The 13,848-nt window shown below is 40.7% G+C and overlaps 1 protein-coding gene across 1 annotated transcript; it reads left to right on the plus strand.

Annotated features, from left to right (window-relative positions):
* The first annotated feature begins 11,153 nt into the window (after nucleotides 1-11,153).
* On the plus strand, nucleotides 11,154-12,514 carry olig1 (oligodendrocyte transcription factor 1). The gene is made up of 2 exons (XM_056232976.1): nucleotides 11,154-11,242; nucleotides 11,661-12,514. The coding sequence occupies exon 2, from the start codon at nucleotides 11,662-11,664 to the stop codon at nucleotides 12,367-12,369; it is 708 nt and encodes a 235-aa protein (XP_056088951.1). The 5' UTR covers nucleotides 11,154-11,242; nucleotide 11,661; the 3' UTR covers nucleotides 12,370-12,514.
* The last annotated feature ends 1,334 nt before the right edge of the window (nucleotides 12,515-13,848 follow it).

Genomic DNA, 13,848 nt, shown 5'->3' on the forward strand with positions numbered 1-13,848 from the left:
TCATGTGATGATTGCATAATTAATCAGCCTGATTAGTAAAAATTTGATTGGAACTATACGGGGATAAATGGGCAATAAATTCTGCTGCATAAACTTTATTTCTCATACACTTGTGATTTACCTCCCCCTTTTTTTTGGTCAAAACTGGCCAACAAGACAGGAAACAGAAATGCAAATCCTTTATCAGAACTGTATAGCTAAAACAGCAACTTTAAACTGTCTAACTTTTTACTTTTTTTGTGTGTAATGGTTTTAGTTGTTTTTTTACATTAATTAATTAATTTAGATGTTAATTTGATTTAATTTAGACAACGCTTGTAGCACTTTTTCAGTGTAGAATGAGAATAAATGTGTTAAGCAGTCTTTTGCTGTTAAAACATGAATATCACACTGGTGTGATGTACATTATATTTTTAACATTATACCCAGCACCTGGGTAAACATAATAAAAAAGAACCCAGCAAAATGACCCAACAGACTAAACCGAACATTTGGGTAAAAAAAAGAAAGAAACGTGGTAACGCTTTAGATTACAGCCCGGAAAGTACTGCGTAATTAAAGTGATTTTACAGCGTAACCTTTGGTAATTATAGTGTACCTATAACGTACTTACAATATTAGTATAAGGGAACAATATTTTAAGCTTGGGGAATAAAGGGGTAACAACCAGGAGAATTAAACAATTATTTATACTGTAAGTATTAAAGAACTAAAGGGTGCTTATTCTACTATTATGATATAACAATCTTACATTTGAGAGCAATTTAGCAAGAACATACCTTTTTGAAATAATGGTGAACCAGTACATAATGTTTAGGCTTTTTAAAAATTACAGGGTACATATCTATGCATTTATAAAGTAATCTTTTTAACAAAAGTGCACTGAAAACGAAAACTATTGCAACTTTTGCTTAAATATTGGGGAAAGATACTCTTGTTTCATGTAGTGGTGCTTGTTACCCTCTTGTTCCATGTAGTTACAGGATAAGTGTGACGTTGCGGGCTGTAAATTAAAGTGGTGCTTGTTACCCTCTTGTTCCATGTAGTTACAGGGTAAGTACAATAAAAATGCATACACACAATCTTATATCACTGACTCGGAAACCTTTATTTATTATACAAGCACCACTTACCCTGTAACCACATCTGCACTTTTGCTATATATATAAAAAAAATATATATATATATATATATTTTAAAAATAAATGCATAGATATGTACCCTGTCATTTTTAAAAAGCCTATGTATTGCCTTGGTACACAATTATTACAAAAAGGTACGCAGTGTATGTTCTTGCTAAATTGCTCCCAAATGTAAGATTGTTGTATCATAATAGTAGAATAAGTACCCTTAGTTCTATGATACTTACAGTATAAATATTTTTTTTATTTCTCCTGGTTGTTATACTTACATCTAAGTACTTTATATGTACACAATAATTACAGAAAGTTACACTGTAAATTCCTCTTAATTACACAGTATACTTTCAGGGCTGTAATCCAAAGCGTTACCAGAAACGTTTTTGAAATTGTCTCTGTTGCAACTAGTACTATTGGGCTTTTGGGAGTGAGAGTGAGAGAGACAGCCAGTGCAGAGCGCCTGTGTGTTGTGTTTGCAGGTCATGAGCTGGGGTGCTGTGTGCACCTACAAGTCTATGATTTAAAGCCAATGCACTCTCATACAGCCTGGATCAATGTGTTTACTGAAAGAGTCAATGTGTTTACTGAAAGAGACTAAGACAGATGGAGCAGAGAAATAGAGAGAAAGAAAAGAGACTCAAAGGAGTGTAAGATAGATAGAAAGATGTGCATTAGGAATGTTTGAGCGGTTAAAGAAAGAGGGGATAATCCTGTAAGGGGCTGAACTCTTGGATATTCATGACTGGCCAAGTGTGGATGCGCTGTGAAAAGAGGACAGGGCCAGGACAACTTAACATCAAAGAGCACCATGGGAGCTCTGCAGGCCAATGAGGGTTTGTGGCTGCTGGACCTTTTGTTTGTGGCTTTGTTGCTGTCCAGCTGAACTCTTTCAGAGACATGATCTTATGAGCAGTGTTCCTCCTTTCAGAAAAAAAAAAACTGTGTGTGTACCCGATAAACTCTAAATGACTTTGTCCTGCAATCTGATCCTGTTCTGGCATATGTCTATCCGTTTCAATCCACTGGGAACACACTCTTGTTCTCTCTCCTTCTGCAAAATCATATTAGTAACTTTATGGAGTGAGAAACTTTCTCTGCCCACTTCTGTCGCCACACACACACTTTCACGTGCACGCTCTGTCTTGTATTGCTGCATTTAGATGGTGTGTGTGTTGTGTGTGCTCATGTGTCAGGGCGGTTGATGGATGGTTGGGTGATAGAGGTGTTCCGCTCTCGGTTTGCATGGGTCGCCTGACTCTTCTTTTCTCTCATTTATCTTCACTCGTTTTCAGCCTCCTTGACAAGCATCTGAGAATCCATCCTTCATCAGGCCTGAATGGACGGCAGACCGGCACTATAGTTAAGTTTCAACACCGAAAAGCTAAATTAGCTCTGAAATTGACTCTGTACGCATGCTCAGTATCAAACAATGGAACATCACAAAGCTTTGTTGCCTATATCGTGAATTTTGTTTGGTTAATTATTTTTTTCCTATTAACTTTTACTCCAGTGACTTTCTGTCCTTTAGCCTATGATCTTGACAGTGGGTGTGTGTGCTTCCGTTTTTTTTTTTTTTTTTTTTTTGTCCCTCTGGCTTATTGCTTTTCATGTTGTTTCGTTTGTTCAGCTAGTCACTGAGTTATTCCTTGTCTTCTCTTCAAACCCAGAGGTGGGTAGAGTATCCAAAAACTGTACTCAAGTAAAAGTACAAGTACTTATAGAAATATTTACTCAAAGTAAAAGTAAAAGTAATAATCTTAAAAGTTACTTGAGTAAGAGTAAAAAAGTATCCAATGAAAAAACTACTCAAGTAGTTAGTTACTAGTTACTTTACACATAGGCATATATATATATATATATATATATATATATATATACTGTATATGTAACATGATATTATTTAGATTTTTTTTTTCATTTAAATGACTATTATTATCATAATTAGATAAGCTATCTTTGCAACAAAAACAGAAGAGACAAACATTATTTCTGTATATCTATAGCCTGAAAACCATTGGCTGTCCTTTGGTTTGTATAATAGTATAGTAACTTATACAACTACATTTGGATTATTAGACAATGTAGGAATAAAGTGACTCTATGGAGTTTTGCATTCAAGGGATGGGAACCATTGACAGATTAGAAAGTGTTAAAACTCTGCACATGTGCTCGCAGTCATGTCATGCCCAACATAAACAACGATCAAATGCACGGATCTTCTTCTGTCTGTTCTCCAAAATGTATTTAAATGTAGGCTATATTTATGAAAGCATCTTTAAACTGGTTAACTGAGTCTAATAAGGCAGGCAAAGGCATTCGTTTTCAAGTCGAGTTCGCACGCCACTGCGCAATACCGACACTACAACACCGAGAATACATTGTGTGTGTACACACCATGGGCGTAGGTTTGGTCTAAGCTTTGGTGGGGACATCTACTTTATCTCTTTATATTCTATCCTGACCCCGATACACCATCCTGTATACTGTCAATAAAGAGCTAGTATAACTGTATAATCTCAAAAATGCACTCTTAAAAAATAAAAACCTGAGACTGTGTAATGCTGAACAACCAAACATTTTATTTAACATAAATTCTGTGGCTGATATCCTATGGCTAGCAAGTTTAACCCTCCTACCAGATATTGTTATTTGGATATTATCAATCAAATAATGATTCATTATATTTGAATAACCAACAGTGTTAACTTTTGCCTTTTTAACATTGCCAACATGTTTTTCCAGCACATGTGTCTAGCAAGCTACACTCACAAATACATTAGCTACATAAACAGAATGTAGAAACGAAAAATGTCTCAGATGATCCACTGTTTATGACTGCAAGATTCTAAGTTAAGGTAGGCTAATTAACATTCAGTGACTTGCTAAGGTAGCATTCTATCATGACTTCTATGAGTCTATCCGTGCTGCACACCCCTAATTAATGCTCCTAACCTTGAAAGATTGCAGAAGCTAGGTTTAACTGTAACAATATCCTGGGTAACCAGGATCACCAGTTTTCCACAGTAGAATCTGCATTTGAAAGCCTGGTCAGCTACTACTGCTAGTTATTTGTGTGGCTAGTTATTTTTGCCTACTTACACTCTGCTTTATGAAAAAGCTTCGTATGTCCCCTTTCTTCTTCTTGGGTGACATAGCTGATCTACAAAGTACAAAAAGGGGCAAAAAAACGAAATATTAAAATATTTTACTCTGGCCTTTATATATGGCAGGCAGAGAGACAGCCCTGGTAACTTACCGTCGGCGTCGTCACGCGCACACAGCACACACACACCACCCGCTCGCTGCCAGTGAGTGCAAGCACAAAAAGTAGTCCCGGCCCGCGCGTGTAGCCTGCCTGTCAGATACCCCGCCGCCAATCAAATTACGGCGTATCTTGTACCGTCGTCGTCCTGGCCGTTGGAATCGATCCAAATAGGAGCGCAAAGATCCAAATGCAGCGCAAATATCAAAATAGCAGTTCAAAGGAGCTTGCTAAATATTGGTGGGGACAAATTTGTCATCTCAAAATATTGATTGGGACTACCTAGCGTCCCCCCCTAAACCTACGCCCTTGGTACACACATTCATAAACTGGACGATGATAGCTTATTTAATGTATAAAGTAATGTATATGTCCAAAAAAAGGGTAATGCCATACTTTGTAGTAGTGCTATATGGCGTAATAATGTGTTTGGTTGTAAAATGTATTACCTGAATGAAATCGAATGTATCGTCATGTGGAATAATTCATTCACAGACAGCTTACGAAGTATACGAAGATGTTCAAGTTCAACTAATAAAGATCTTCATCGCTGGCAAAAAATATGATGCATTTGCAGATTTACTTTCTAGACTGTACTGTAGACTATGGACCGCCACACAATGTTCTTGATGTTCTTAAATCTTCCTGTTACGACTCCGAGACGATTCAGTGCGTGCAGGAAACTGAACAGATCATTCAAACTGATTCGCGAACCGATTTAGACAGATCTGCCCAACTTGTTTGATGAAGTCTTTGAACAGAATCGACTCAAAAGAGTGATTCATTTGTGAATTGAGCATCGCTCATGCCCAGAAAAAAGAGAGAGCGCGCGCTTAGAATAAACTACGCTTTTAACAACATATTGCATTAAAATAAAGGAACGAGAGGAACGTCGCCAAACGTAACGAAGTAAAAGTACAGTTTTTTCATTAGAAATCTACTCGAGTTAAAGTAAAAGTACCCACAATTAAATCTACTCTTAAAAGTACAAATTTTCCAAAAAAATACTCAAGTAAATGTAACGAAGTAAATGTACTTCGTTACTACCCACCTCTGTTCAAACCTAATGTGATGTCAACTCATCTATCACATCCCATGAGCCTTCAAGTTCCCTTATGGAAGGGAAGTTCAATCCAAAGTCTTTTTTAAAGCAAATGAGCCCATCTTGTCAGCCGTCTTGGTAATGGCCCTGGCCTGACATTGACTTAGAAAAAGAATGAAATTGACCAGAAGTGTTTATAATCCTTAAGTTTCAATAACATCGAATCGCCAACATTGGCAACCAAACCATTTTTTGGGGAATATTTAAAGGGATTAAGGGAATGAAGAGTAGAATTCATTGTAAAGTAATTAATTTGAATTATTTGCAAATAATATTTTTATTTTAAAATATGAAGATGGCTCAGTTAATGTTTCTTGTATTGTCACATTAAATGATGAATTAGTTAAAAGAATTTTCAATTAAAAAATGGCAAAACTTCGAAGTAGTTTGCATCACTGGATATACTTGGGGTCGTTTAACATTTCTGTCCCAAAACATTAGGACAAATATTAAATGTTTATCTACATCTTACCTTGCCCTCTTTCACTGTCAAAACTGAAGTGCTGTTAGAGGCCTCTGAAGCAGACCTTCATAAAAAATGTTCTTAAGAATAAGAGCATGCGTACTGAAGTGTAGCAGAGCAGCTTCAAAAAGATCAAATATTGGGGAGACAATAAGGCCATATGTGATTATTGGGAGGGACCCTTCAAAGTCTATGGTGGTTATAGCCCTGGCACTGTTTTCATTTTAATTTAATTTAAATTAACACTCACACATTTTGTGCAACAATAACACATAGAAACTAAAATTGCCTGATGAATGAGAATATCAATTTATACAGAAGCTTTGTAACACACAGCTATAATGGTGGATTGGAGATACAGTGTTCGTAGAAAGCTCAAAACGGACATTGGGTGGGAATTGATCTAGAAATTGTTACCACTGAATTTACATGTCAATATCGATAAAGAAGTGAATGATGAGGCGAACTGACAAAACTCAACGGTCTTTGCATTTATTCCTGTAAAGAGATCAACAAAAAGGTGAGAGAAAAAACTTTAAAAACCATGAAATGGAAATCTGCCTCACAAAAGGTTTACTTTTTGTTGTTGTTGCATGAATCCTTTTGGCACGGCGTTCTGCAATGCATATGTTCAATGTGACGTGTCAGAGTGAGTGCTCTTATTAGTGAAATGTGACACACATGGCAGCTGGCACTGAGTAGCCCGTGACAGCTATAATCAGTGTGTCCTCAGCAGGACCGCTTCAGAGCGTGTGTTTAAAGAACGATTCCCAACACTCTCTGGACGTCACTGACTGTGTATGATTTTGAAACAGTGTCAACTGTTCTTCGGGCAACTTGACAAAAGGCCCATGGGGTGACTCTTCTCCTGGCTTCATCCATCTGAGAAGCCAACCGTTCTGTCCAGGCCAACCTTTCCCAGAGCATGCTGGGAGTCACAATACCCAGCCTTCAGCTCATTGGTTCCGCCCTATTAACAGCTTGTAATCTTCTCATATCCATGGCCGCCGGCCCACAGCAACACGTCAAGCAGGGTTCGCAGTGCTCTGAAGCTCTAGACAGCTCACCTCCCCCATGTCAACTGTTTTACAGCATCTCCACCAGATACACACTCTTTTTTAGAAGCTACTTTGTGGAGAACGTGAAACGTCTGATGGAGGTTTAGGCCCTCCAGCCTCGCCCTCCACACCTGCTTCCCTCCAGGGGAGAGAAAGAGAGAATAAAGTTGTGACATCTGTTAATTTCTCATTAGAACTTTTCTTTATGCAGGTTTGTTGGTGTGCGAGACAGCTCCGCAGTACGTGCAGTACGGACACAAGCTGGCGAAGGGCTGGCCAGCCGGCGGTTGAAATATCACGCTCGGCATTTAGCAGACGTTTCTCGGCGTCCATGGTCTGGTAATGAATATGGAAGCAGACCTTCTCCATTTCAATGTTGCGGATTTTATGCATCAGCTTGTGTTGTGACCTTCCACATCATGAAAAACAGTTAGCAGTGCAAGCTGTCAAAGTTAGCACAGGTAGTTCAACTTCTTTATGCCCAATGTTTCCTTGTTGTTTGTGTTTTTGTTTCTGTCACAGAGGTATTGTGATGTTTCTGCTGGTGCACAGATTTATTTTTGGTCTTCCGTCTTGCCTTTGTGCTGCACGATCCTTCACCTAAACACAAGAAATAAGGAAATGGATCGGGAAATTTGTTACAAAATGAAATGTCGATTACAATGTACTGTATATTATTGGCTCACAAAATTAAATATCTGTCATTTACTCACCAATATACTCTGTTCTGTAGAACATAAAGGGCAAAATGTTCAGAATTGTCCTGCCATCTCTTTTCCATACAAAGAAAGTGAATGGAGCTATAGCTCATATGACTTGCCAAACTTCAGAGGGTATCTGTATGTTTAAGGGAAATAAATGTAAAAAAATATAAGACCCTTTAATGTAAATAATAAAATAATTAAAAATAATTTAAGACCATATTTGTAACGATTCATAAGTAGTAAAGGTTTCAACACTACATACGTTTTTTATATAAATTAGTAATAAAGGTATACAGTATACACACCTGTTCAACTGCTCATCTATTCAGCCAATCACATGGAAGCAACTCAATGCATTTAGGCTTGTAGATATGGTCAAGACGATCTGCAGAAAGGTGATTCTAGTGACTTTAAATGTTTGTTGGCTAGTCGGAGTATTTCGGAAAATGTGAATCTACTGGGATTTTCAGGCACAACTATCTCTATAGAGAATGGTCAGAAAAAGAGAAACTATCCAGTGAGCGGCAGTTCTGTGGGCAAATATGCCTTATTTGATGCAAGAGGTCAGAGGAGAATGGCCAGACTGGTTCGAGCTGATAGAAATGCAACAGGAACTTAAATAAGCACTCATTACAACCTAGGTGTGCAGAAGAGTATCTCTGAATGCACAACACGTCAACCTTAAAGCAGGTGGGATACAGCAGCAGAAGAACACACCGGGTGTCACTCCTGTCAACTAAGAAAGGGAAACTGAGGCTACAATTAGTACGGGCTCACCAAATTTGGTCAATAGAAGATCGGAAAAGAGTTGCCTGGTCTGATGAGTCTCGATTTCTGCTGCAACATACAGATGGTAGGGTCAGAATTTGGTGTAAACAACATGAAAGCATGGATCCATCCTGCCTTGAGTCAACAGTTCAGTGGTGTGAGAGATATTTTCTAGGCACATTTCGGGCCCCTTAGTACCAACCAAGCATTATTGCCAGCAGCCATATCACTCTGTAGCCTAAGACTGGTTGCCCACTGAAGCTAAGCAGGGCTGAGCCTGGTTAGTACCTGGATGGGAGACCTCCTGAGAAAACCAGGTTGCTGCTGGAAGAGGTGTTAGTGAGGCTCACCCTGTGGTCCGTGTGGGTCCTAATGCCCCAGTATAGTGACGGGGAAACAATACTGTCAAAGAGCACCGTCCTTGGGATGAGACGTTAAACCGAGGTCCTGACTCTCTGTGGTCATTAAAAAAATCCCAGGATGTCCTTTAAAAAAGAGTAGGGGTGTAACCCCAGCATCCTGGCCAAATTTGCCCCTTGGCCTCTGTCCATCATGGCCTCCTAATCATCCCTATATACTGATTGGCTTCATCACTGTCTCCTCTCCACCAGTAAGCTGGTGTGTGGTGGGCGTTCTGGCGCACTATGGCTGCCATCGCATCATCCAGGTGGATGCTGCACATTGGTGGTGGTTGAGGAGATTCCCCCTTCCATGTAAAGTGCTTTGAGTACCCAGAAAAGCGCTATATAAATGTAACAAATTATTATTATTATTATTATTTAAACACCACAGCCTAACTGAGTATTGTTGCTGACCATGTCCATCCCTTTATAACCACAGTGTTCCCATCTTCTGATTCCAGCAGTATAACGTGCATGTCACAAAGCTCAAATAATTTCAAACTTGTTTCTTGAACATGACAGTGAGCTCACCATACTTAAATGGCCTCCACAGTCACAGCCGAATCTGCAGCAACTCCATGATGCTATAATGCCAATATGAACCACAATCTCTGAGAACTGTTTCTAGCACCTTGTTGAATTTATGCCTGAAGATTAAGGCAGTTCTGAAGGCATGAAGGGGGGTTCAACAAGATACTACCAAAGTGTACCTAATAAAGTGGCCGGTGAATGTGTGTGTATATTTTTTTTATATATGCAGCTCCAGAGACCCAGCCCAAGCTTTTTATTACTAGCATAATTAAGCTATCGTACGTGTGTGTGTGTGTGTGTGTGTCTCAGAGATGGGAACCCCAGCGGTGCCAAGTGGACACCACCTCAGCCAGGCGTTTTACTGGTAACTACAGGAAACAGGCTTGGTGTGAATGAGCTGATTGAACCCCCAGGTGCAGCTCCAGAGACCCAGCCCAAGCTCGCCGGCTTGGCCCACATGGAAAACACTCTGGCCCCCACAAAGACAGCCCTGATCTCCCCCGCTGCCTGGCTCCACCGGTCCCTGACCTGCTCCAGCCTCGCTATGAAACCCACGGAGGCAATGGGCTCTGGGGGCAGGGGATACGGATGTGAGCCCCCCGGCACCGCGCCACCCCATTCAACCCCCCACAAGCTGGAAGGAAGGACGGAGTGAGCGGGAGGGGGGCGGTGTTGCGGGTGGACACCAGGTTCTTTCTTTCCCTCTCTTTTTCATCTCTTCTCTCTGTCTCTGTGTCAGAGCAGGTGTCCCTTTCGGCCCTCTCTTCTCGCCCTCCCTCCTTTCGGTTGCCGTTTCTTTTCACACACACGTTCACAGACATACAGCTGACGAACATCCCAGCTCTAATCCATCACAGGCTGTCTTTTATAGGTCAGCTAGAAGCACACACAATTCCACACACACCAACACACTGGCAGGTTGTGTTCTGTTGCCCTGCAGGTGCCTGGCGTTGCGATTGCTCTTTTAAATTCTCTTTCCTGTCTGAGCCTATGAGTATGTGCGCATGGATGCCATGATACCATTCACCGGGACCGGGTGCCGCAACCTTCTTACCCTCCTCTCACCCCTGCGAGACAAACAGGAGATTCTATGTTCTCACCTCCCGCTCTCAACGTGAACAACATGCTTTCTGTTTACGTCTCTTCCTTCCTCTCACAGTTAGAGGGAGGCTAAATGAAAGTGTGTCAATAGTTTGGTAAAAGAGACAATTGCACCGCTTATATGTTTTACAATCAGTCTTGCCCTGGCTATGTCCGGTGTGCCACCTGTGACGAGAATCATTAGGCCTTCTGTTTGTTGGCTCACTTGTTCATTTGCTTCCCCATTCAGTAGCTAAAAATCAATGTCACAATGTATCCTATGCATGCAAGAAAATCTCACAGTATTGCATTGAGATGAAGACATCATCATATCCCATTCAACAAACATGAGGCATGTGCTCCCGATCAGGGTTTTTAACCATTGGAAATGATGATCAAATCATTAGCATGGAGGGCAGATGAGGGGGCGTCAGGGACAGAAAGAGAGAGAGAGAGAGTGACAGAGTAACTCATTAGCTCATTATAGCAGTACTTCTCTCATATTCTTCCAATAGTTAGGAGCGTGTTAGTTAGCCGCAGTTTAAAGATCTCTATAAAGGACAACTACAGTACGTGAACAAGAGAGCAAACTATCTAATTGAGCATTTAACAATTATTGTTTTTAAGGAAGATTAACTCATGACTAGAATATGGACTTGAAGAAGTGAACTGCTTTAATATTATTTGAGGAATCCCGGAAGAAGATCTGGAGTGTGTGGATCAAGAGCTTGAAGGTAAAGTCTTTGCCTACTAGAAAGACTGAGCAATATGACAACTGAACTTTAAAGAGATTATTCACCCAAAGATAAAAATTTTGTCATAATTTACTCACTCTGTGGAACACAAAATAATATATATTTTGAAAAATGTCCCAGTGTTTTGTGTTTTTTTTTTTTTTTTTGACAAAGGAGTCCAGTGTTGTTTTGGGCCCCATTGATTTTAATTATTTGGAAAAAAATAGTTCTTCACATTCTTCACAAAAGAAATAGTCATACACGATTGGAACGACACGAGGTTGAGTAAATAATGCTGGAATTTAAAAAAAAATGTAGTGAACTGTAACTTTAATACATACATCCCAAAGATATTTGCAAATCCCTCAATTTGTATCAATTACTTATCTTACTTATGTTTTCTCAATATCTTCTTCAGAATGCAGACTGTGCCTGGTTTTAGGTGCAGAGAGCAGGGCGAAGACTCTTTACAGCAACTCATGCCAAGAATGGTACGGGTAACAGGAGCAGGAGGACCGACCTCCAATGCTGTGGGTCTCCATGGACATCTCAGATCTACGAAACCCCCTCGTGAGCTTAGTGCGGAGGAGCAACAGGAGCTGCGGAGAAAGATCAACAGCCGTGAGAGGAAGAGAATGCAGGACCTCAACGTGGCCATGGATGCTTTAAGGGAAGTAATGGTGCCTTACTCTTCTTCTCCCACTGGTGTAGGGGGAGCACTGCAGCACCCTTACCTCCCGACTGGAGCCCCTCCGACTGGAAGGCGCCTGTCCAAAATCTCCACGCTGGTGCTGGCCCGTAACTACATCCTACTCCTAGGCTCTTCCTTGCAGGAGATGAGGCGTCTGCTGGGCGAGGTCAGCATTGGCATGGGCGTCAGTGGAACTGTACCACGTCTACTGCTGACAGGAGGGTGGCCATTTCTCACCGGGCCGGGACAGCTTCTGCTTTCCTCCTCTGAGCAGCAACTGGCTGTGGCAAAGTGCCCTCTCCTGCCTCAGGGTGCCCAGGAGGAGCCCTTGGCTTGGGGGTCAAGCAGCATGACGGAGAGCCTGGTGTGCCAGTGTGGGGTGTGCCGGACCCCACGGGTGGTGCATGTTAATCCCGCCACACGTTTCCCAAAGTGATTCCAACATGCCTTGGAGAAAGACTAAAAAAGAACAATACAACAACATGCAGTTTTTTAATGTCTGAGGAGGGTGAGGTGTCTGGTTATTAAATTTTTTTGTAACACTATACAATAAGGTCCAATTTGTTAACCTTGGGGATAGTTTACCTAATGATGTCATGATGTTTTTAAACCTGTTTGACTTTCTTTTGTGGAACACAAAATATTAAAATGTCTATTTTCTATCTATAGAAAAAAAGTCACAGGTTTGGAACAACATAATGAATAATGTTCATAAACAAACTTTGAGCAATTCTTTTAAAGCACTTGTCAATCTTGATTAATGTTAATTTCTACATATACTAATACATTTTTAACATTTCAAGTGGTTTAAACTTGAATGTGCAAAAATGCATTAGCTAATGTAAACAAATTGAAACTTTTGTTTTTTCTTTCTGCAAAATCTTCAAGCCTTAACTGTCTCCCATATTGTGTTTGCTTAGAATTAAACTAGTAATACTGAAACAGTGTGTGTGTGCCTGTTGTTTAAAACTAGTGCAAAAGTTAATCTTTAAACACATATCCTGTTTTTTCCTCTTGTTCCATGTCAGAGTAAGCTTGTGCATGCTTGTGTGCTCGGCTGCATCCAAACGGATTGAAATAATTAATTGTGCACCCCTTTTGCAGCACAAGGACGGAGCCTTTCTTTCACCCCAGCCTTGCCTGAACCCACCCCATTCAACTCCCCAAACAAACCCCACATCAGCCCCATAATAATTAGCCCACACTCTTTCTCCAACCTCACCGTCTATAATCCACTCCCTCGTTCGCTGCTTGTCGAGGTAAATGCGTTTACACGGGCCAGTGTGGCGCCATTCATTACTCTCTGTGAACAACACATTCAAACGGCCAGAAAATGTGTTTCTACCAAAGGAGTTCACTTACCTAAATTACAAACAACACCCTCTCCTGCACCCAAACTCTGACATCCACCCCTCCGAAGGCCGGGCATTTGAAAAAAAGAAGAAGCAATTCTTTCAATGTCGGGGCACGGTGAAAGCCATGAAAGAGAGGGAAAAGCAATTCCATCTTGTGGATAGGGGTGCATGAATGAGAATGCAGATTATAATCATAAGAATAATGATAAAATACAAGGAATAATCGGCCCTGCAGCAAGAAGGGGATTAGTCCGGCCAGGCGTGTGAAAGAGGGCGAGAGGCTGAATGGAAAGAGTCTGTTGCCCATCGCCCAGGACAAAAGGAGAGGTATATGCCATTAAGTGAGATTAGGGTTAATAGGCCTTGATTTTCTTACAAGGAGGTAAAAAAAGAAAAAGAAGTACAGAGGGGGGAGAGGTGGGACAGAGAAGTGGGAAAGATCAAAGTAAGACCCTCCGACTTAAAACCCTTCTCTTTGCGAGGACGCACACACTCACTTTAACTTGCCACCTCTTACATTTACATATAGCTGCCTTATGTCCGCTGACAACTTGAAGAGA

Source organism: Rhinichthys klamathensis, unplaced genomic scaffold (genome assembly GCF_029890125.1).
Source record: "Rhinichthys klamathensis goyatoka isolate OS25496 unplaced genomic scaffold, OSU_Roscu_1.1 h1tg000358l_1, whole genome shotgun sequence".
Classification (NCBI taxonomy): domain Eukaryota; kingdom Metazoa; phylum Chordata; class Actinopteri; order Cypriniformes; family Leuciscidae; genus Rhinichthys; species Rhinichthys klamathensis.

What these genes read in the sequence shown, in the direction of transcription:
- olig1 (XM_056232976.1), top strand. Translation starts at nt 11,662, where the DNA reads ATGCAGACTGTGCCTGGTTTTAGGTGCAGAGAGCAGGGCGAAGACTCT.